This window comes from Bicyclus anynana, chromosome 11 (assembly GCF_947172395.1).
Source record: "Bicyclus anynana chromosome 11, ilBicAnyn1.1, whole genome shotgun sequence".
Lineage (NCBI taxonomy): Eukaryota > Metazoa > Arthropoda > Insecta > Lepidoptera > Nymphalidae > Bicyclus > Bicyclus anynana.
The window spans coordinates 14150694-14175615 of NC_069093.1; the positions used below are offsets into that span (position 1 = coordinate 14150694).

General features: G+C 37.1%; 3 protein-coding genes across 3 annotated transcripts in view; 1 reads left to right on the top strand and 2 right to left on the bottom strand.

The window, feature by feature from the left end:
• Positions 1-15282, top strand: part of LOC112046513 (adenylosuccinate lyase) — a 44991-nt gene extending 29709 nt beyond the window's left edge. Inside the window, exons 2-3 of the mRNA XM_024083150.2 lie at positions 13024-13319; positions 14136-15282. Coding sequence (XP_023938918.1) covers positions 13024-13319; positions 14136-15150 — 1311 coding nt within the window. The 3' untranslated portion in view covers positions 15151-15282. The remainder of the gene's footprint in view (positions 1-13023; positions 13320-14135) is intronic.
• LOC112046515 (protein snakeskin) lies at positions 818-12954 on the bottom strand. Its single transcript, XM_024083153.2, has 4 exons — positions 11934-12954; positions 2961-3157; positions 2468-2597; positions 818-1611 (listed from the first exon to the last, which is right to left on the bottom strand). The coding sequence occupies exons 1-4, from the start codon at positions 11982-11984 to the stop codon at positions 1516-1518; spliced, it is 474 nt and encodes a 157-aa protein (XP_023938921.1). The 5' UTR covers positions 11985-12954; the 3' UTR covers positions 818-1515.
• LOC112046512 (uncharacterized) overlaps positions 15257-24922 on the bottom strand; it is a 45202-nt gene continuing 35536 nt past the window's right edge. The window contains exons 4-9 of the mRNA XM_024083149.2: positions 23703-23900; positions 23047-23173; positions 22514-22624; positions 21864-22017; positions 21177-21389; positions 15257-20621 (exon numbers count right to left, since the gene is read on the bottom strand). Of these exons, the coding sequence (XP_023938917.2) occupies positions 15607-20621; positions 21177-21389; positions 21864-22017; positions 22514-22624; positions 23047-23173; positions 23703-23900 (5818 nt within the window). The 3' untranslated portion in view covers positions 15257-15606. The remainder of the gene's footprint in view (positions 20622-21176; positions 21390-21863; positions 22018-22513; positions 22625-23046; positions 23174-23702; positions 23901-24922) is intronic.

Sequence of the window (24922 nt, forward strand, 5' to 3'; positions counted from 1 at the left end):
TCTTTATGATGGTAACGGGAAGACTTCGTTTGGTTGATCTTTGAATCTATATCTTATTTCGGACTTTGTGAAGTCATGGCCTCATTATCATCGTAAGTGATCAAGTATAAGCTGGTATGACTTCTGCCTTCGATTCGGAAGGCGTAGGCTCGAATCCGATCCGGGGCATGCACCTCCAACTTATCAGTTATGTGCATTTCAACGGTGAAGGAAAAACATCGTGTGCAAACCTGAGAATTTTCTTAATTCTCTACGTGTGTGAAGTCTGCCAATCCGCATAGGGCCTGCGTGGTGGAAGTGGAAGGCCTAACCCCTCTCATTCTGAGAGGAGACCCATGCGCAATAGTGAGCAGAATATGGGAATGAAGTCCGCCAATTCCTACGTCATTCGGAGAGCAGACACTTTCTTGCAAATTAGTTACGAGTAGCTAATGTGGTATATCTACGTGCTGCCAAAATCATATGAACCAATTAAAAAAAAGAATCAATTCAATCATCCTATAACATCAAATAGAATAGCTCGAGTCGCAACGCTGAAGTGATTTCGATTCGAATCGGCGGCCCAAAACCGTGATGTTTGGAAGTCTAGTCAAGATGAAGAAATGAAAAAAAGAAGTCAAGGTAGTCAAGAGGCATATTATGTCCAGCAGTGGATGTCCATCGGTTGATAATGATGATAACATCAAATGACATGAAACATGTGAAAGTATCTATTAACCAAATAAAAGTCATTATATAGTTTGGATAAGATTGGATTGATTTGACCTACTACTGAAAAGTTATTGAATATATATTAGGTATGTAAAATAAATAAAATAATATATATTTTTTTCATTTAATTTATTTCCATTAAAAAAATAAGTACAACATTTTGATCAAGCGTAGAGTAACTGCCTAACTAAATATAAAAGAGGTGGGAGATAAGGCAGAAGTAAAATCATCGGAGAGCTGTTATAAAATGCACAAACTTTAAAATATGAATTAATGATATTGAATACAATGAAGCAAATAAATATACGAAACTTTTGAAGTTGTAAATTGTACCCCTGTATTACTAACTTATTATAAATTTCATCTCTATCGAATCTTCTATCTCAATAACATCATTTAGGCTTGTTATAAAACATATTGTTTCATTACTGTCCATAGTTTGTGATGAGCGAGACTGTTGGTATATCAAAAAAACAACCCAAGCTAATTTATTACCTAAGTTTCAAACTATACCTACTACAATTTGGCCTTAATCATGAAATAGAAGAACTACACATTACACAGCCAATTGCTAAAATCTTGAAGTGCAATTATGTAATAGTTAATTTTAATCAAACAAATTTAAATCGCTTAACTGCAATAATGCCTGACGGCATTGCGGCTTGGTGAAACGCACTTGCCTAGAAGATGTCATTGATAATAATTATTGGTCACGCCTATATTCGGTAACTAGAGGTCGGAAGTATTCGTAGATTATTTAAACTTAAATCGATCTATTTAAATAATATATTAATACACTTAGATTTACATTTCTTTTGTGTAATGTATAACAGATAGCGCTGTATCGAGAAGGTAAACTGCTCCCTGGATAACGCACATGGCTCCCACTGCTAAACCAACCTGGAAAATGATAAACGAGAATAAGTTTTAATCTTAATATATAAATGCGAAAGGCCATTCATCACTAAATCTAAAAAACCGCTCGACGTACAAAGACGAAATTTGGCAGAGAGGTAGTTTATAAACAGTAGAGATCCACTAAGAACGGATTTTGCGAGAGGGCTGGATTAAGAACGTCTAAGGCCGGACGAATTCGCGGGCTTCTGCTAGTGTTCTTATATATGACGTCTTCTTTTTGTTTTATGAGTCGTGGTCACCTTGGATGCAATCGGATTATAAATTGTTTTTAAAGAGCAACTGCTGAATTATTTCCTGGCATTTTTCAGTAGATTCAACGTACCGAACGACTAAACGAATGAAAGTATAGTATCTACAAACTACAAAGGAAGTGATTTAGTATATAAAATTACTGAGTACTAAAAGAGTGAAGTTACCCGAATTGTAACTGTCTCATTTGCTTACGTTATTCTAGACTTGAACGTAACGCAACGCAACAATAATTTTATAAAATGCCAACAAATATTCAAGGAATTTTAGAAAGGTATGCAATTCTTCCAAGTATGTTTGTACCAGAAATATGATCATATACTACACTTACACAACCAAAGAGTTAAAGAGAAATATGAGAAGACTAAGAGGAAACAATGACACAGCGCCAGCAATATCACCAAAATTCTTTCCATTTGTTTATAAATCTTTATTTCAACATGTAATCTTTCCTTTTGTTGTTTTCAAGGGATGATAGTGTGATTTGGTTTATGGCGCAAACAGTGCATTGTAGGACGTGTTCTTGTATAGAGTTTTTCATATCATAAGCCTTGATCATTTGTCGCTTCACCAATTAGTGAAAACTTGCCTGTCTCTCAGCGAAGACGAACTGGAATTGATGCTCGCCTTGGTAGCCTCCCCAGTAATGTAAGGCAACAGCTCCCACCGCGATCCACATGAAGACTCCGATGAAATTCATCATGATTTCTGACAAGGCCCTGAAAAATAATGTTGTTGGTGTTAATGCCAATCATTGATATTTACACACAAAATTACGCATCGCCACACTACGAGCATTTATTCCCTCTCCTTTCTTGGTCTGCATGTCAAACAAAATTAAATGCTGACTGGCTTCTAAATTATTACTTTAAAACAACTGAATTGACTTCTAAAATAATTTAGTCAAAAAAAGTCAAATGACTTAGCTAACAGTGTAAATTGCTTGGTAATCGTACGTTGATACAATTTAAATTAACAAATCGCTTACAATTTAAGATTTTTTAAAAAAGTAGCAACAAAGTGATGAAATAAACACAAAAGAAATTACTTTTATATTAAACTTAAATTAAATTAAGTAGTACCTCTTATGTTCGGTGGTGCCAAAGAGGTATGTGACGATTTGCACGAGCGTATAGATGAGATAGCCAACAATTACTCCCGAAGCGACGATCTCAGCATCTGGATTCTTCTCCTCGTTGAGGTTCCACGTGCCTCCGACACCCAGGAACTCCCCATTGTAGCCAGTACGATAGAGCACGAGAATTATTATATTTAGCACCTGAAAATAGAAACAATACACATATTGGTCATGCACATTTTCCATGGGTTTACCACAATCGCAAAATTTCCATTCTATTCCAGAGGTATCAGGCCCAATTTAATCAAGTAAATTCACTTGATTTACTAGACCACTACCTTGGCATACTAAACAGACGAGTTACATTTGCTGCTCTATTTAACCAACCACACATTCTGCTACCATTTCGATGGCATACCCTCTTCCCCTTTACCTATTTTCTCTTTTGTTTCTACCCAAGAAGGGTTATCGCGCGTATTTTACAAAATAGAGAAATCCTTCTGCATACTCCTTCAATTCTTATGAAGGTTATGTTGGACATATAAACTAAAACCCCAAGTTGTTGCCACGGGCCACGAGAACGCTTTCGCATACAACCTGCCAGCAAATCATTCCCTAGATTGGGGTATCCTTGGATACCTTCGATGGAGAGCTTACTACTCTGCCTTCTCCTAGATGCAGTGTCATTGCTACCAATCATCCCGAGTCCAAAATTTGAGAGCCCCACCGTTTATAACACTAACTCTTACAATGAGTAATCGTACAATTACAATTAGTACCAAAAGTACAGATCATTCTTGCATTGTTAAGAGATTTGTCACGCTAGCGGAAGGAAGCTAGATAACGAGAGTCAAGACATCTAAAAATACAATCTAATTAAGATAACAGATTTGAAAAGTGATTCACAACTAACTTTACAAGAAGCAACGCAGTCTTACTAGGAATTGTATAGGAATTATTTTTGTTAAAAGTTTTATCACATGATTTCATTCCAATAGTATTTGTAAAAAAACAATCGCAGAATAAAAAGACAATATATTACGGCCATTTTGAACCTTAATGCTGTATTAATAAGAATGTGATGAGTGCGCTTGTAAATGATAAGGATAAAGTACCTACAGATAACATGTCTATAGTACTGTTCGTAATGTCTTACCTTATTACGATTGTATAATTGCCCATTCAACGCTACCTTAACGGAACTACAAAAGGAAAACGATACTATAAAATATGTTTCCTAATTACGAACAACCGTATTGGGAATGTTCTTTAAATAATTGATATGACGTCTGTCTACATTATCATGACTGGTGATAATTTTAAATCATGAATACTTGATTTCTATAGCTATTCTTTGACGAATGCTATCAAACGAATTAACGCCATCTAGATTCGACGAACAAGCGTCTATATTTCAAATTCTTTTCGCATTCTGTAAAGTTACAGCGCTGTGACAACGTTCGTTTACATAGAAAATTCGTTGTTAGTGACATTTTAATTTTGGCATTCCATACAAATAAAGGGCAAATTCAATTAAGAATTGTATTATTTCATCGAGTGTAAAATAACGGGATCGCACCACAGATTTTGACTCTAAATAAAGCATCTTGTAATTTCAATATTGAACTCAGACAAAAACCACATTACGATTTTAACAAAATTAAAAAAATACGATTTACTAAATCTCATCAAAAGAGAAAAACTTAAACCAGGCTAATTTATTCTGGTTCACTAACCGTTATATCTCATTGATATAATCTAATTAACATTAGTAATTACATAAGAACAGAAAGGACATAATTAATTAAAACAGTTAGTCATGCCGTGCGCAGGTCAAGAGTCAACAGTACCATCATTTGATCGCTCCTCACATCTGCGTGGAAGATGTGCCACAGAGTAATTAGCTCATGAAACTATTAGTACATTTTATATGTTCATCAGCAGGCTTCTTCACTATCTTTGAGGTTTGCTAGTTGACGTATACGAAATAGAGATTCTATGTAAAAATGTCATCCGGTGCTTACTGGTTGATATCACACGGGACGTAAATGACATTCTGTCAATTGATCTTTATTTTAATAGGTTATTATTATTTTAATAATAAAGGCCAAAATAGTGAATAGGGCTGCTGAAACGTTCTGTTTATAGATCTTTAGTCATAAATAAACAGAAAAACTTTTTATGTAGGTATATGCCACGCAAAAAAAAACTGTGATAGCCGAGTGGATATGATCTGCCCCCGATTCCGGAGGGTGTGGGTTCGAATCCGGTCCGGGGCATGCACCTCCAACTTTTCAGTTGTGTGCATTTTAAGAAATTAAATATCACGTGTCTCAATCGGTAAAGGAAAACATCGTGAGGAAACCAGCATACCAGAGAATTATCTTAATTCTCTGCGTGTGTGAAGTGTACCAATCCGCATTGGGCCAGCGTTTTGGACTACTGGCCTAACCCCTCTCATTCTGAGAGGAGACTCGAGCTCAACAGTGAGCCATATATGGGTTGATGAATTAAATATGCCACGCAACATAACTTTATGTTCTTTGGTCCATGATGACAGTTTTAACTGCAGCGTCAAGGATTGTCCCTATCATTTTGATGTATTTTCACCGAAATATACAAAATATTGAATTCCTTAATTTAGAGGAAGTGGTTCTTTAGCTAGGGGCATTAAAGCTTGTAAAACTAAAGAAAGCTTGTTAAAATAATTTTTACTATTTTCCATTCTCTCGTCTTCTTATTTTATTTTGCGTAAAATTTCTAGTTTTTAGATACACAATTAAGTAAAATCCATTAAAATATTATTTAGGTAACTCTAATTAAGACAAATGGTTAAAAGTAGTAGTAATTAGGTATATGGGTTAATTGTTCAATTTATAATATTTTGTTATTAATTTTATAAATCAATTAATAACTTCTAACTATCCATTAACCAATATAAATCATAGCTTCTAGTTATTATACAGCAATCAACGCAATTTGCAATTATATGTATAATCCTGAGATTTCGATTATATTTGCAATTATGATTTCAGCGAATAACAGTTTTAGACATGTATTACTTCAATTAAAATCTATGCAAGAAAAAAATATCTTTGAAGAAAAGATCTATTTTTAAAACAAACATATTATTGAATTTTATAAAAAAGTTATTTTTGTACAAATCTGTTATTTTGCCTAAAGTTTTTAAAACTATACAAAAGAAAATAGCAAGTTTATAAATACCAGTAGGAGGTATATTATCTAGGTAAAACATCGTGAGGAAACCTGCATACGAGAGAACTTTCTCTCCGTGTCTGCAAATCCGCATTGGGCCAGCGTGGTGGACTGAGGCCTAGTCCCTCTCGTTCTGAGAGGAGACTCAGCTCAGCAGTGAGCCGGGTTAATAATGATGATGATGATGATATTATCCACGGGGACTGAGTCTGAACTAACTAGACTAGCTTCAATTTATACTAAACTAGCGGACGCCCGCGACTTCGTCCGCGTGAAATTCAGTTTTTCACAAATCCCGCGGGAACCATACATTTTTCCGGGATAAAAAGTAGCCTAAGTGTTAATCCAGAGTAAAATCTATTTCCATTCCAAATCTCAGCCAAATCGCTTCAGTAGCCGCAGCGTGAAGGAGGAACAAACATACTTACACACTTACACACAAACCTTCGCCTTTATAATATTGTATTGTATATTGTATTGTGTGATTAGTAGGATTAGTTTTAGTTTCTCGCTAAAACTGTGTCTCGTTTTGATAAAGTTCACCTTCTGCAGTGAGTGGGCTATCTACAACAATGTTACAGTTGTAGCTACTCTGTGGCAGGCAGCTGATGTTAAACATCAGCGATCTCAACAACATCTCGTAGGAATTGTCGCCGAAGCCGACAGGAAGTCACGATCAAACAATGATTACTTTCACGGGGGAATAGTTACAGGAGCTAAATAATGTACTGTGCATATCTTAGTATACTAGCTGACGCAGCGTGGTTTTACCCGCGTGGTTTCCGTTCCTGTAGGAATACGGGGATAATTTATAGCCTATAGCCCTCCACGATAAATGGGCTATCCAATACAGAAAGAATTTTTCAAATTGGACCCGTAGTCCCTGAGATTACCGCGGTAACAAACAAACAAACAAACTCTTCAGCTTTATAATATTAGTATAGAAGTATAGATACTAGCTGACGCAGCGCGGTTTTACCCGCGTGGTTTCCGTTCGCGTAGGAGTATGGGGATAATAGGCCTATAGCCTTCCTCGATAAACGAGCTACCTAACGCTGAAGGATATTTTCAAATTCAACTAGTAGTTCCTGAGATTAGCGCGTTCTAGCAAACAAACAAACTCTTCAGCTTTATATTAATAGTATAGATGTTAATAACATAACTTGTGCCCCCCTTTTATTTTTATTTTTGAAACTTGAATTATCTTATGACCTTATTTGTATACACTGCCAAGTTACACTTGAATTCATCCAGTATTTTCCACTTATTTATTTGATGTTGTTGCTTGTTTTTAACTTACTTTTGTTTTTTTTAATAGATTAGTTATTAGTGTGATAATGTCATGATAAAAAATTGGATATTCCTAATTAAGCAAGCAACAAAACTCATGCAAATCATTTGTTCAGTCTTTAAACTCGACACCAAAGGGGGTAGGGTGTAACAAGACAATGGACAAACAAACCCAGCAACTTGCAGAATCCTAATCTGCATCCTGTTTTGAGTCCAAAACTGTAAACAGAATGCGGTCCTCGATTTTGCATACAAACTTCCTCACAGCGCCTGGTCTAAGAATGAGATGAGCTATGTAAATAAATCCCCAGATAAAATCGATTGTTTATCTACCAATATACAAACCGCACATCGCGTCATCACAATAGACCCTCAGGAGGACAATCAGACCGTGGTCGCCTTGAAGCGCGACCATTGTGACCATTGGAACGTGATCTATTCTTATGATATTATCAAACAAGTTTTTGTATCAATTAACTTTGACTTCCTGTCCTTCCTTGTTTTTGTCATGGAAAATATTTAATGTTTTTACTTTTTTTTTATTTTGTTATAATATCATTATCCTATAGGACTGATTGTTCCTTACACTTTTTTCTTACTTTGTTGTGTCAAATCATCAATCATCAATGCTACTGCATTTGCTTTGTTTATGACATTATTCAACTAATGAAAGTGGCTCTAATTAAGCAAGTAAATCCCCTGATATTTTTAAATATAAATATATTTATATAAGATTAAAATTAAAATATAACAAAACTTTCCTACAACACGTCTTTTGGATAGTGGCGAGATTTTTACGAAAAAAATTTACTTATTGGATATTTTCTTCTTTAATTGAAGTAATAAGTCTTAAATTTGTATAAATTATGTTTATTTATTTATATTGCACCTTCCTGCTCTTTCTCCGCAATCCTGTCATCAGGGATCTGTTAGAGATTACGTATAGCAATAGGTAATCTCTAACAGATCCTTTTTCTTAAGTTTGCAGGGTAGGCAGTGGATTATTGTAATGAAGTGCACGCCTGTGCAGTCGAGACAGCTATAATTTTGCTATAACTTAAGTTATTGAAAACACATGAAGATACGCGTAAAGATAAAACAAATTCCGATCATCAGATAACAAGTGAACGCAAACATTATAACGAAACCGATATAATGTGGGTAGCAAATGCTATTGCTCATCAACGGAGTCATTACTCATCGACCACCGGTTGAGATACAAACCACGTTCATGGTGTTCCATATATGTTGTGTAATGCGTTTGCAATTATTACAGTCTACTTAGGATAGAAAATATTTTCATTCATACATAAATTTCGACGATCTCTCTGGAGCATATAGATATGCCAACTCACTAACTATGACATTTTTTTTACAAGTTAGCCCTTGACTACAATCTCACCTGATGGTAAGTGATAATGCAGTCTAAGATGGAAGCGGGCTAACTTGTTAGGAGGAAGATGAAAATCCACACCCTTTTGGTTTCTACACGGTATCGTACCGGAACGCTAAACCGCTTGGCGGTACATCTTTGCCGGTAGGGTGGTAACTAGCCACGGCCGAAGCCTCCCACCAGCCAGACCTGGACTAATTAAGAAAATCTCAATCTGCCCAGCCGGGGATCAAACTCAGGACCTCCGACTTGTAATCCACCGCGCATACCACTGCGCCACGGAGGCCGTCAAAAACGACATATGATTTTTTATTTTAATAGGCTATTAATATAGACTAAATTAACTAAATTACTACGACTAAATACGACTAAATACGACTAAATTGACTAAATTAGTGAATAGGATAGCTGGTCTGGTGATGGTTTACTTCGACCGTATCTGGTTACCACTCTAACGCCAAAGCTGTTCTGTTACGTGATTATTTTGTATTGTCACGTTAAACCCACTTTTCACCAGTAGATTAGGTAAATATTATACAACATATTGATGTACTATCGTTAAATTGACGATAAATGAAAAAAATCTTCAATATTTTTCATTAAGTTGACGTCATTTTAAAGTTATATCGCATAGATAATAAAGAGACAATGCATAACAATATAATGTCGTTAAGTTAAGCATAAATAAGTAAGCGTCATGTAAAATATCGATTACCATTGACTTAAAGATTTGCTATCAATTTGAAATAATTTAACTTAATGGTAATTCCACCATTTCCTGTGTGCCCTGCTTACTCCTTTGATGTAGTCTATTCAGTTTTTTTCTGTGGGGGGGGGGGGTGGGGGTGGGTGGACCTCATCGGCACCCCTGTTTGGGTAGTGATAAGATTATACCACCAACGTCGCGAATCTTATTTACCTCCTATTCTCTGTGCCATCCTTCTCCTTGATCCTCATTATATATCTTCTTCTTCAGAAATTTCTCAGCTACATTTCATTTCTTACTACATTCCAAAAGCAGTATATCCGGTAGAAGTATTTTTAGACGGCCTCCGTGGCGCAGTGGTATGCGCGGTGGATTTACTAGACGGAGGTCCTGGGTTCGATCCCCGGTTGGGCAGATTGAGATTTTCTTAATTTGTCTGGCTGGTTGGAGGCTTCGGCCGTGGCTAGTTACCACCCTACCGGCAAAGACGAACCGCCAAGCGATTTTGCGTTCCGGTACGATGTCGTGTAGAAACCGAAAGGGTTGTGGATTTTCATCCTCCTCCTAACAAGTTAGCCCGCTTCCATCTTAGATTGTCTCATCACTTACCATCAGGTGAGATTGTAGTCAAGGGCTAACTTGTAACGAATAAAAAAAAAAAATATCCACGTAACGCTGCTCTAATAGCGTAAGTAGGATATTTTTATCAGATAGGGCAATTTACTCTACTCTTAAGCAATGTGTGCACTGTACAGTAATTACTCGTATCTTACGAGTTCATAGGACTAAGATTTTAAAATATTTATGCAATATTGCAGTTACTACAGTTACTACAATTACATAGATATTTACTTTATCTATTTATCTAGAAATTTGGTTCAATTTAACTTATAATGCACCCTTGCCCGGTTTTCCTAAAGTTTCGACGTTAACGATTTCTTGTTTCTCTAAAGTCTTATGATTAACTTTTATTAGAAGTTATATTAATTATCATTCTTAAGTAGCAGATGCCACACACGTCGATATCTATTAAAATTATTTACAGAATCCTACTATTTATTCGTTCAGTAACGTACTCATGTAAAAGAGTATATTTAATTGTTTTTATTACCATACATTTTATTTATTCATTCTTTATATAAAAGTTACTCAACGTTTTTGCTCTATTCCGATTCCTACTTCTAGTGCTACTGATGAACGAATGTCATTTGATCAGAGTTCTAATGACTCAGTTGAAAGGATCAATTCACAACCAGTGATCGATACCAGTAAACATCATCATCATCATCATATCAGCTGATGGACGTCCACTGCAGGACATAGGCCTTTTGTACGGACTTCCAAACATCACGATACTGAGCCGCCTGTATCCAGCGAATCCCTGCAACTCGACTACCAGTAAACATGTTAATTAAATTGCACCGTCGTTTGATTTGTTTAAATTTTAGTGAAGCATTTTTATAGCACGCTAATTCAAACAAGGCGTGGTTCTTATCGCTTTGATAGGGAATGAGGCCATAGGCGACGATCTTTTTAACCCTGGCCAAAAAAATAGCTATTCTTTTTATCGTTCGATACTACTAGTACTTGTGCAGTAACCTTTATAGTATTTCTTCCCCTTTGAGAAAAACCTTTTCGTTAATAGAAATCACTAAAGTTGTAGAAGTATCAGAGTAAAAGGTTTTATGGTAATAACTTAGTACAATCTATTAGAAGTCCCTTATTAATTGATGTATGTATCACATAAACCACATTAACCACTTGCAATATTATTGATTGAATCAATGGGATATTTGATGATTCATATTAATAACTACAGCACATTTATTCAAAGTATGTAGTTTGTCTATGAGCACAAAAACAATAAAGATTTAAAAATCTTTAATATAATAAAAATCGATTACATTCATCAATCAACAAGACAATGTAGAGAATGTTTAGATAAAAAAGTATCTAAATTTAGAAGGATTGTGTCAATTTGAAACGTAAAATTATGTTTTCCCCAAATCCCACAGGAACTATGGACTAACCGAGATAAATAGCCTATGGTCCAATCCATCTAAACCGATTCAGCAGTGTAGCCGTGAAAAGACTTTTGCATTTATAACATTAGTATAGATGAATGGATTTTGACCACACATAGTTTATGATTATAGTACTAAAGGAGTAATGGAATCAATATTTAATGAAATCCTACTGAAGCTTATCTTGTACCTGTGAGTACGTGATTATGGACTTTTGCTTTTATTGATTTTTATAAAAGAAGTTACAATAGTATGAAATCCAAACCAAAAATTTATTGTTGATTGAATTTTCAAGACCAGCGGGTACCAGATTTACTATTTTTAAATGATCATCATTTAAGTACTTACAATTTTGAATGTTTTAACCACAATCGTGGCTATCGTCTGTACTGAAACCATTGTCACTAGACACTCTTAACAAATCCTTTATAGCAATTACACTTTGTTTTTTTACTAATTTTCTTTTTCACTTTGGATGCCTTAATTCCTTTGTTTTGTGCCCGTTTTTGTTAACAGCTAATTCGTCACTGCATGAGTCCGTTTATCAGCACCTATGAGTTATCAGTACATAATCTTATCTCTTTCAGCGAATTAGTAGGACAGGTTGCGTATGGTGTATTATTTTACTGCCACATGCCAGTGGATTGGTCATCGTAATAATGTACTTCGGTTCAGTATTACTTGGTTCCTGAATAGATCTTTACTAGGAAAGAGCTGTTATCACTTGATACGTACCAGTGAACGGAAGTACTCGAAACAAATAAAAAATAAATCTATTCTTAAATCATTATAGTAATTAAATAGTAGAATCCTAAATAATTATACTTGGGCGGAGATTATAGTAATGAAATAGTAGAATCCTAAAATAGTTATACTTGGACGGAGATTATAGTAATGACATAGTAGAATCCTAAAATAATTATACTTGGGCGGAGATTATAGTAATGAAATAGTAGAATTCTAAAATAATTATACTTGGGCGAATACACTTTTTCCAAAAACTTTGTCAGTGTATTTTTCAAGCACTATTGATAATTTTCCAAGAGCTACTAACGAAGCAGCAGTTCCATAGAAATACTTACCCATGTACTAAATGTTTTGAAATTGGTTGAATTAGGTGCTAAGTCCCACGTGCCTATAATTTTACGTAAACCGTACTTCAGACTTAAAGAAAGTAATGCGTTAAGTTGACTGCCGTTAGATGATAATATGTGCCATATTTGCTAAAGTTATTCTATATTTTTGCTATTGCATACTTTAATCCGATTAATTCAGCCAATGTATGTACGTCGATTTATAGACAGGCCTATATTTAGTGGAATAGGACCAAGCAAACCTGATTCATACATTTCATATTTCAATTCTGACTCTACATTTACCAACCTTCAATGCTGTGACTTTTACTTTATTATTAATCAATGGTTTCCTTCAATTCCAGGAACTGGGTCTCGATATAACAGACACACAAATATCTGAACTGGAATCAGCTATTCACGATATAGACTTCGCTTCCGCTGCAGAGCACGAGAAACTCGTCCGTCACGATGTCATGGCGCACGTCCACACGCTCGCCGAGCGATGCCCTCGCGCTGCGCCCATCATACACCTCGGCGCCACTTCGTGCTACGTGGGCGATAACACCGACTTGATTGTTATTAGAGATGGCTTGGACATGTTACTGCCACGATTGGCTGCCGTTGTCAACCAATTGTCCAAATTTGCGTACGACAACAAGTAAGTTTTGGATTTTTAAACGTATTTTGTATAAAGGAAACTGTCTTGTTGGTGCAGCGGTTAGGTCGAGGCACTAGTTGGTAATGATCTTCTTATAAGAAATTATCAAAGCCGCAGTTACGAGGTTAGCGGTGTTAAATCCCGGTGCCTTGAAGTGCTCGTAAAGCTCCTGGTTAATATCATCAACATCTGATAAATGATTAGTAAATTCATTAATTATCACTTACAACAAAGCGTGCCGCCAACTTGCAACATAGCGTGGGTGGTCGCCGGTTGGTCACAGTACTCAAAGCGTTATGTCTCCTCTCTTATAAAAAGGGAGGCCTGCTGGCCCAATAAACAACAAATCGATTTTTTAAAATGTCACCTACATACTATGATACAAAATATAAATGTCATCTGGTGCTTACTGGTGGATATCTTTTAGTATGTAGATGACATTTTGTACATTGATTTGTTGTTTATTTCTATATAGATCATGACGATGATGACAAAAGCAATATTGCTCTATAGTTGAGTTGTTGAGAATATCTATTACCTATATATACATTATTGGTTGGATATTATACAATTATACATTTTTCATAAGATTACCTAATAGTAGAAGTAGTAGTAACAATATACCGTTACCATTTGAGAAGTAATGGATTCGATCTCCGTCCGCTGGACTAGTGTCCTATCACAGCTTTTTCGACTAATTGGAGGGGAACGAGAATATTGGTCATATTATATAAAACTCTGTTTAAAATATTCAGACTTACAAACCCGAGTGTTGATTTTAATTTATCTAAACATAAAATGTTCTCTGTATTTCAGGTCTCTACCGATCCTAGGCTTTACTCACTTACAGCCAGCTCAGTTGACAACTGTAGGGAAGCGAGCTTCACTATGGCTTAGTGACCTTCTAATGGACGAGCGTGCTTTGTCGCGTGCGAGGAACGACCTCAGATTCCGAGGAGTAAAAGGAACTACGGGAACCCAAGCTTCATTCATGCAACTGTTCAAAGGTGACGGTGAAAAAGTGAAAGCTTTAGATAAAAGAGTTGCTGAACTTGCCGGATTCGATAAGCGGTATATTGTGACTGGTCAAACATACTCCAGAAAAGTTGACTTGGAAGTTGTAGCAGCACTGTCTGGACTAGGAGCTACAGTACATAAAATGTGCTCTGATATTCGCATCTTGGCTTCACGTAAAGAACTAGAAGAGCCATTTGAGGCTTCTCAAATTGGTTCAAGTGCTATGCCGTATAAGAGAAATCCTATGAGGTCAGAACGCTGCTGTGCACTTGCACGGCATTTGATAACACTTTACTCCAATGCGGCGAACACTCATGCAGTACAATGGATGGAGCGTACCTTGGACGATTCAGCTAATCGTCGTTTAACACTTGCGGAAGCCTTTTTAACCGCTGACGCAATTTTGTTGACTTTACTTAACATCTGTCAAGGGCTAGTGGTATACCCTAAAGTGATAGCTCGTCATATCGCTCAAGAACTTCCATTTATGGCTACCGAAAATATTATAATGGCGATGGTGCAAAAAGGAGGTGACCGTCAGATTTGTCATGAAAAAATAAGGGTTCTCTCTCATGAGGCCGGCGCAGTCGTTAAACAAGAAGGAAAAGATAACGACTTAATTGAACGTGTTAAGAATGATACCTATTTTGCTCCTATAATTGAAGAACTGGATAAGATATTGGACGCATCTACATTTATTGGCAGAGCACCAGAACAAGTGACGGAATTTTTGGAAGAAGACGTGGTTCCTATTCTACTGAAATACAATGACTCACTGGAATTATTGGAAAAGCCAGTGTCTTTGCTCATTTAAATTGATTTAATATTTTATCATTTGACGAAACATTTTGAATATTATTAACCCTATATTATTAATGAAATATTGTAATAAGATTATTAATTGAAATAATACGACATGATAAATGAATAAAATGATATATTTACATTATAGCGTTTTATAGAAATGTAATAATGACTCTTCAACTTCACAAAACGTCATATACTAAATGAACTAGACAATGGTAACTTATGTTCAATCAATGCCGAAATCGTTATGCTTTGTGAGCACAAGCTTCAAAAGAGCATGAGTAATAAATAACTATGAATTAACATTAAAACAATCAAACAAATAAATAAGCCTAGAGAATTAAAAAAGAGAGACAACCTATTAATTACGCAAGATACAAATTAAATACCGTAGGATTTTCGTGATCACATCTATCACAATTTTGATGGCACGTTGAGATTAGTAGTTATGTCTGTACCGTTATTAAAGAGAATTGGTCAGGAGTGTGTCGCCTTGACAAGCGGGTCCCTGGCTGGGCCAGTTGCAAGCACCTAGGTTTGGATCAAAACTTAGCTGGATCGGGCAGTTAAAGATGTGAAGTGTAAATCTTTGCTTAGTACAGTCCCATCTACAAGCATAGAATTTGTTACATTGTTTTGGATGACGGAATAAACCTGCTCTTTGACAGTCAATCGAACCCTGAAGCGTTTCGTCTCTGCTTCTCCACCCACCAGGACCATATCGATCAAATGATCGTGAATCAACAGTTACAGTGCCCTTTGATTCTTCTCTCGCTTCAGGAGTAACACTTTCGCCTAATAAAACGGTTTTGTAAGTTGGAGCAACAGTTACAGCTTTAACGCGCGGTTTTATTCTGACTCTTTCTGTTGTTGAAATAACGGGTGTGCTTGATACATAACTTTCAGAATAGTCTTTTCTAGCAGAAGCTGCTGGAATGTTGTAATTGGAATCCTGATAATCTTGATAGAATGAATCGTCAGGAACAATAATTGGATTGAAAGTAGATGTAACAGGTGACACAGTAGTCACTGTGCTTATAGATGGATCAGTAGAAACTCTTATTGCTTTTTGAGCCCAAGAGTTTTCATTAATATCTCCTCTTTCTGAATCGTCATATCCATTGCTGTAATTGTCAATATCTTGCTCTGGAACTGAAGGTCTTCTTCCCTTAAGTACTAATACAGGTGATTGGCAACTACACACAGCTCCTAACTTCTTCACTAAAAGTGGGTTGAAATCATTTATTTTTGTAACAACGGCGACTTTTGGTTTGGTTCTTCTAAGGGGTGCTCTGGGAGAAGTCACTTCAATAATTTCCTGTTTAACTGGAACCGTTGAATAAGATACTTCAACTGTTCCCGGTGTTGAATAAGAGCCTGTCGAAACTAACCCAGCATCGGTACCAACTGAACCAAAACCAAGCAACTGAGATTTAGCTGTTTCAACTACTATATTTTGCTTTCTTTTCGGTACTGATGTAGTTGATACTACTACTTGTTCCTGATATGGGTTATAGTTAATAGTAGGAGCCGCTGTACTTTTGTATCTGTACGATTCGATATTTTCTTGGAAGTTATCTTCTGATGGAGGTAAGTACTCTGGGGCTCGATATGTTGTTGTAGACTCGACGTAATAGTTTGGTTCCGTTGTGGATTTAGCAATTGGTCTTAAATATTTCGTCTTTGTCCTTCTAGGTGCTGACGTGACTTCAACGATCTCAGGGGTATAGGTTGTTGAGACAGTTTTAGGAGGTAAATAGTAGTTATTAGTATTTGATACGGCAGGTTGTGCAGTGGTATAAGTTGTTGATACTAAACCGGCGTCTGGGCCTACAGTGCCAAACCCTAGTAAATTAGACTTTGCAGTTTCAACAACAATGTTTTGTTTTCTTGTAACTGGTGCTGCCGTACTCGAAACTATGATAGGTGTTTCGCTTGGTACAGAGTAATCTTGATATGTACCAAATCTAGAATCAGATTCTAATGATTCACCGTTATTGTATCCAAAGCGCTCGTAACTTACTACACGAGATACAGTTTGTCCTGAGGGTGGTAAATATTCTAATGGGCTCACTTCAGGTTTAGCCGTTGATTGTGTTATATAAGTATCCACTGGAGGCAAATATTCAGGTGCATTATATTTCGATTTGGTGGTAGGGGGTAAATATTCCCGTGTCGTTGAGTAAGTACGCGGTCTATAAGTAGATGTTACAGGTGTTTCAGTTGATACAACTGGTGGCAAATATTCCTCTGCTTTGTAAGCTACCTGTACTTCGGGGGATTGGTAATCAGCTTGATTATATTGATAAGTAGTCTTTGTTTCAGGAATCGAAGCAAATTGAACAGATTCTACGGACTGAGAGGATCCAGAATTTGACTTTGTATCTATAAATTGCGCTGAACTTTCAAATTGTTGAGAGTAATCGGCTGGCCTGTAATCGTACTGATCTTGAGTATTGATATATGAGCTTCTTTGATCGGAGATTGGAGTTGAAGCGGTTGAGAAGGTAACTTCTTGATACTCTTGTTTGGGAGGTAAATAATCTGGTGCTTTGTATGAGTTAACTTTCTTAGGACCTTCATATTCGGCATAATGATCTTCGTATACTAGTGTAGATGGCGTTGTTGAGACAAACACAATATCTTTACCAGTTTGGTATTGAGCATTTCCACTGCTTTGGGATTGATGGAACACCTGGTGGGACACAGCGCTTGCATCTGAATAACTTGCTGTATTAGAAGATGCAACATTGGATTCTGGTTGACTGTAAGAGTAACCACCTTGACTTACATAAGATTGTTGTGCTGTAGCTTCGTATTCAGTTGGTCTTGTGACATAGCTTGTCCTAGTTTGCTGTACAGGTTGATATGTTTGAGTAAACACCGATGGAGTTGGTTTTACATATGTTACAGGCTCAACCTTTTGCGAGTACGTTAGCAGTGGATTTTCGTTTAAACTAACATCGGTCAATTGATATAGTAAACCTGGAGATGCTGTTGTTGAAACGACCTTTTGTCTATTTCTATATGTTTGAGGCCTATACGTTGAAGTAACAATTGGTGCAGGTGTCGTTGATACAAACTTTTGTTCAAATCTGATAGCTGGTTGTGCATATTCATAACCTGAATTTGATGAACCTTCATAAGTATTAACTTGGCTAGCATCGACCTGATGTAAAGTTTGTTGACTATAAGTTTGAGGTTCCACTGCAATACTTGGTTTGGCAGTCGTGTAAATAGTTGTCTGGGGTTGTTCGTATGTGGTACCTGATACATATTCATATCCATTTGATCCACCTACTGCAGATTTGCTATCTTCTCTGTGAATAGTTTGTTGGCTGAATGCTTGAGAGGTATACGCAGGGTTAACGTACGTTGCCGGCGTTGCTTTTACTGTATATTTGAGAAGGGGGTTTTCATAAACTGTCACAGGGGTAGGTGTTACAGGGCGTGGCGTAGATGATACTGGCACATATTGCTGTGTATTATATGTCTGTATCGTTTGAGAGCTATAACTCTGAGGTTTGTACGAAACTGAAGGAGATGCTGTAGAGTATTCAACACCTGAGCTTTGTATGTAAGCACTTGGCTGTTGGTATTCGTAACCTTGCGCTTGTTGACTCTGAGAATACGTATTAATTTTACTGTTATCAACTGTGTGTAATGTTTGTTGGCTGTATGATTGTGGCTGATACGTAGAAACTGCAGGTTGAACGGAAATTGCTGGCTGAGGTGTTGAATATTGTATGACTGTCTGTGGAACTTCATAGTTGATAGCAGTATTAGTAATTTGACTAGACACATCAACCGTTGGAGTATAAACTTTACCAGATTCAACTTTGTGCAAAGTTTGATGACTGTAAGACTGAGCTGTTGGTTGGACATAAGTTTCTGGTATGCCAGTGGTGTAAGCTACTAGTTTTCTAAATGGCTGCTCAGTAACAGGTCTTGGGGTTGAGTATTCAAAGCCAACAGATTCTACTTTATGTATTGTTTGTTGCTGATGTCCAAATCCTTGAGGTTTGTAAGAAATCACAGTAGCCGATGGAGTTGCTGTAGTATATGAACCGCCATCTTCAAACTTAACGGCAGGCTTTGTGTAATCGTATCCTGTTGTTCCAGCATTGTATGTAGAAGAGTAATCCTTATTTTCATACTCATAGCCTTGACCTTGATTATAGTCAGTAACTTGAATCTGAGGTGTGACTTGTTTCACCGGTATCAATGTAGGTTGAACGAAAGTGACGGCTGGTTGAGTATAGCCAAATACTTGTTTGATACTAGTTTTTGGCACTGTAGGTACATATGTAGTTTTATATGTCGTAAAAGGCAAAGGAGTTGCAGTTGTTGGAACTCCAGAGGATGTTGGGTTGGTAACATAACTGTAACCGTCATTTTGAGCTGTGGTCCCAAATTGGGTTATAGAAACAGCAGGTTCAGCAACATTAGTTTGATGGACTACATCTTGACTATAAGATTGGCTTTGATAGTTACCTTGATCTGCGTAATTAGTGTCAACCAATGAAGTTTTTCCAACAAGACCCACTCTTACGGCCCCAGCAGTTAAAACGTGAGGAGCACTTGTATAATCTTTATCGTCACTGACATATTCACCAACATTTCCACTACTATAACTGCCATAATAAGTGCTTGTACCAGCACTAGTAGTTCCAGTCGTACCACTGGTATATGCATCGAGTTGTCCTTCGATCTTATACAGACTTTGATACTGTCCCGGCTCCTCATTAAATGCGACGGCGGGCTTTGGATAATCATAACCTCCTGAAAAACTTTGACTATACGAACCGCTGTCTGTAGTTCCTTTGTATTTTCCAGCGTCAAACGCATCGCTTTGTGTGTATTTGGTGTCAACGTGAGTGTAAGGTACTGCAGGAACAACCAAATGGTCGTACGGTTTTGCGCGATCTCCTGTAGGATTATGGACATATTTACCAGAATTATCTTTACGGTAGTATGCCCCAGAGTTGAACCGACTATCATATTTCGGCGATGCACCTACATAAGCATTGTTTCCTCTGTATTTTCCTGAATCGCCTCCTGCCTTGGCGGTTAGCCTTTGAGAAGCACTAATGGTACTCGCCCTATTAGCTGGGAGTCTGTAGTCGTCTAGAATTAAAGAACCGCTTGTATATTTCTCTCCTCCATTATAATTTGTGGTTTGTACGAGTCCGAGGCCCTTGTTGATGTCATCTGCTGCAACTATATTATATGAATGTCCACTAGGTTCTCCATGACTACCGATAGCAAAGTCATCATCAATTTGGTAAGTGCCCGGTCCAGCGAACCCTAAATTAGCAGCTTCTTGGGAAGCAATATAATTCGTATCAAGAACGTCATCCTTAGATAAAAATCCGCTCTGAATGCCTACGAGGTTATCAAATGAAGCTCCAGATACTAAACTCTGATGAGCTGCAATGTTCACAGAGTCTGCAGTCTTTCCTTGGAATCCAGTAGCACCTGAAAATAAGAAATGTTATTTAAATTAAAGCACCTAACTTATTTTGAAAATTGAACTGTTTTCGCTTTATTACATTAACAAATTTCGATTTTTTGGTCGTTTAAATCAAATCATGCAAAAAAATATTCAAATCACAACAAGATGATGGTAAATTCTAGAGTGACTAACCGCATTTTTTACGTCATTGTCATTGTGTGCTTCTTTTTGTATTGTAACTGTTTAAATTATTTAAAATAACTTATCGTAACGTAAATTGGCGTAAAAAAATAGTAGTTAGTGTATGTGTGGGATTGGATAACGAGGTCCTGGGTTCGGGCTGAGAAATACTAATAAGTTTTTTTTTGTCTTATACGAAATTGCCAGTAATTTTAGCCTGAAGTTAGTTCGTTTAACTGTCGGTCCCAGCCATTATAATTAATATCTCATTGCGGTCTTTACGGAATATAAAATTATCACCCCTCAACATTGGAGCAGCGTGGTGATTGTTAGCTCTGTATCCCCTCTCCTAGACCTGGGCTATTAGTGAGCCGTTAAGGCTGATAATGATGTGTTACCAGTAAGAGCGGCACCGGAGAAGCCGAACGCCTCGGCTTCGTATCTCGCAATGTTCCCACAGGCCGGCACCAGCCACGGCCACTCGCACTTGAGGCGCGCGGCATCGAACCCGAGACCGAAGGGGCAGCGGAACTCGTACGCGGTCAGAGGCGCCTTCCCGTGGTCCAGACACGCGAAGAACCAGCGACAGTTCTCTGGGTCGGCGTAGTAACCTGGAAAAATTCACCAAGTAATTATTATCAGATGTTCGCGTTTACGAACGTGTAGTTCCCGTTTTCGTGAAAATACAGAGATAAAGTATAACTTGTATTACTCGCTGATAATGTAGCTTGCCATTGGTGAAAGAAATTCTAAGATCAGTTTAGTGGTTTAGGCGTAAAAGGGTCCCAAACAAAGTACAGTAGTAGCGACAGGATTCTTCTAAGAAAGGACTACCATCATACTTAGGTATTTATTTTCTTCGGGATAACATTATCAGATATATCAGATATCCTCGGTCCAGAGGATATCTGGATCAAGCGGGTTGCAAGATGCCGCTGGATGCTGGCGGCTCGAGACCGTTGTGCTTGGAGGTCCATGCAAGAGGCCTATGTCCAGCAGTGGACGTATATTGGCTGATAAGGTAATATTTTCATGGCAACCCTTCGTCACTTACCAACAAAGTTATACTTTACAAGTTTACTGACCTTCATGATCAGGACAAATAAACCGTGTCCGCGGCACAGGAGCAATCTCCGACGAGCCTGGACAGGCCTGGGAGTGCGGCAAGCTGCCGGGCCATACGCACACCTCGTAGCGGGAGTCGAACGCCAGACCTTCGGGACAGTCGAACTCGAATACCTGAAAATGTCATTAGGTTTAGTTTCTGGCAATCGCATCTGTATGAGAACAGCACATGCAAGTACGATCGCTAGAAAATGACAGATTAATTGAAAAAGGTATTTAGACTACTAATATATTTTTACCCCAATTGTAAATTAGTGAATAGTTGTTAAAGTAAACTAAATATCCTACTAAGCGAAAACCTTCTGGGTTCCATGAAATTTATCGTTGAATTGCCTCGAAAATCTAAAAAATTCAGTGTTTAAACGATTAACAATGACAAAAACATACTTTACTATGTTTTAACTACACCAATAATCTGCTCTTTTTTGAAAAAAAATCAATTACACATGGAATGTATCTACATAAAAAAAAAGTCCAATATACCTACATATATTATTTAGTCACTTAACTTAAACTTAATCATTATTTGTACGAAAAGAAGTACGTAAATAAAAACCTTACTGCTTACCTACCTATCTAACAAATTCCTTAGGTATATGGTATAACTTACAGTGTATTCTGGTGACAGTTGATCAAACTTAACACAACGGTAGAATCTGGCGCAGGAGCGAGGATGCACGAAGTATCCTTGTCGTGAGCAGGAGAATTCGGTTCGTGTATCCTATAACCAAACATAAAAGATTTAATTGCAAAAAGTAACCAAAAACCGGTTTGTACTATATGAAGTTAAATTACAACTTTACGCACTAAAAGTTGACTTGCCAATTATAAAAAAACTTCCAGAAGGCCAGTTGTCCGCTCGTAAAATTAGCATTATGATCTTCAATCCTTATGTGAGCATGTTCTATTAAAAATTGCGAAAGCCTGACACTCAATTCAAAAGGTTAGCTGCCTTCTGAATTTAATCCTAGATCTAGACCATTACGAATGAATGACATTATCTGGTTTAATAATTTGCGCAATACAAATATGGTTGGATTAAGTGTTAATGAAATATCAACCGGTTGACTGTTCTATCTTAATTAAAGATTAAATAGATCTGGATTGATAAGTAGATAGTAAAATGCTTAGTCAGAATCTAACCTCTCGGATCGAATGAATGACGCCATCGGAGTCGACAATTTGCGTAATGCGGTAGGGGGAGACTTGCAGAGCGTCCAATGCTCGACCAACTACACCCGGCGCTGATAGGATTTCGTTTTCCAGAGATCTGAAAATAGAAATAAATGCATAAAACCTCTATATTCATAGACGTACACTGTTAACGGCGAACGTTCACTGTTTCTGTTGGAAAGTTGAGGATGGGAGAATGTATCACCTGCCTGCCTTCCTTGAAAGGAAGAAGGGGGAATTTAGGATGATGATACACATCCGTAGCCCAGCTTAGGATCTAGGGTTTGTCTGGCGTGCTGTAGTTCCGGTACGCATATGATTGGTGTTTGGCAGACCTATTTGAAGCACTAAGTGTTCAAATGGGTCTGCTTGATGGACATTCGCTGACGGAGTTTGCGGTCATGTTAAAAAGTTCCGTATCTTAACCACCATCGGGTAAGATGGTACTTTGTGAGTTCGGTAAGATTCCGACATAAACTCTGCGCCTGCCCGAAAAAATTTCACTTTATCCACTTATGAAACTTACAATTTGACCATACAATTTTTGCTAACTTAGCCAACCTTAAAGATCAATATTTTAGAAATGGGTAATTTACTAGGTAAGAATAATTTCTTTGGTGGATTACCTCAATACAGCTGCCCTAGGCGCTCTGCTCTGCTGGTTCAACACTTTGGTCAATGCGGTCCTCAGGGTCGGTCCACAGGGGGTATCGGAGTCGTGGTCAGCCTTGTACAGAGCCAGGCCAGCGAGGCCTCTCACACGCGCGTATTTGCCTTTCACGTCCACTGATGAAGCGTCTTCAAATGAGATCCAGGTCTTGTCCCTGATGACAGAAGTATTTGTTTATCTTTCAAATCAAAATCTTTTTGGTTTTTTGTTATAGTTATATTTTACCTTTATACAATCTTTAACAGAGACATCATCATATAAATTAGAGCCTACGATGAAGCATAAAATCATGATATAAGGTTTCCAAGTGTATCCGTTTATCATTGCTGATTTGGTATGCATAATCCTGTACAATTCGATTCTATTGTAGCGTGTAGGATCTCTACTCATATTTTACTTTCTACGGTTATGTACGACTGAATTTCCAACTTATAGGGTAGTTACATTTACGGATGTACGAATTTTATCCAAATTTATTTTATTTTTGTAACAATTATGGTAATTAATGTATTTAGCAGATTTTTATTCCAAATAGTGTTATAACAAGTCTAATTACTATTGTTTTACCTAGATTAAGATTTACATAGTAAGGTTGTTACTTGACCTGTTTTTTGCGAAAGTTGTATGAGAACTTAAATGCAGCATCTTAGCAAGTGTTTATGCAAATATGTGCGTATTTCCGCAATTTGATAAGGTCGAAGGATGTGCTCTCATTTTTTATATTCAATTTCCCAATAATTAATATGACGCCACTTCCCACTAATGTGAAAGTTTGTGAACATATTTCCAATTGCCAATATTTCGTAGTTGTCATATTACTCAATCGCGCAAAAAAAATTTGATGAGATTGAAATATGGAACACCATGTTCTAGATGTCACTGAACATAAATTTTATCCCAATAACCAGAAAATACATAGCATAGATAATATAGCATTGTGAAATAACATGGTGTCATTGTCATGGCTCGCGCATCAGTAATAAAATGCTAATTATAGAAGGAAGGATTGGAGATTAAGATTAAGATAGTCCAAATTGCGAAAGATGTTTAATAATAATAGCATATTGGATGCTTTTCTCAAAACGCTGCTGACTTAAAAATTGCAAATTTAAGGGAAAACACTCGTACATAATTAGATTGCTACATTCATTATTTTACGCGTAAAGTCGTAAACAC

Bases quoted from the DNA above. Each gene is read 5' to 3' on its own strand.
- LOC112046515 (XM_024083153.2), bottom strand. From the start codon at position 11,984: ATGGTTTCAGTACAGACGATAGCCACGATTGTGGTTAAAACATTCAAA. The intron at 3,158-11,933 runs GTAAGTACTTAA...TTCTATTTTCAG, and splicing joins TGGTTAAAACATTCAAAATT to GTGCTAAATATAATAATTCT. The intron at 1,612-2,467 runs GCAAGTTTTCAC...ATCATTTTCCAG, and splicing joins TCGTCTTCGCTGAGAGACAG to GTTGGTTTAGCAGTGGGAGC.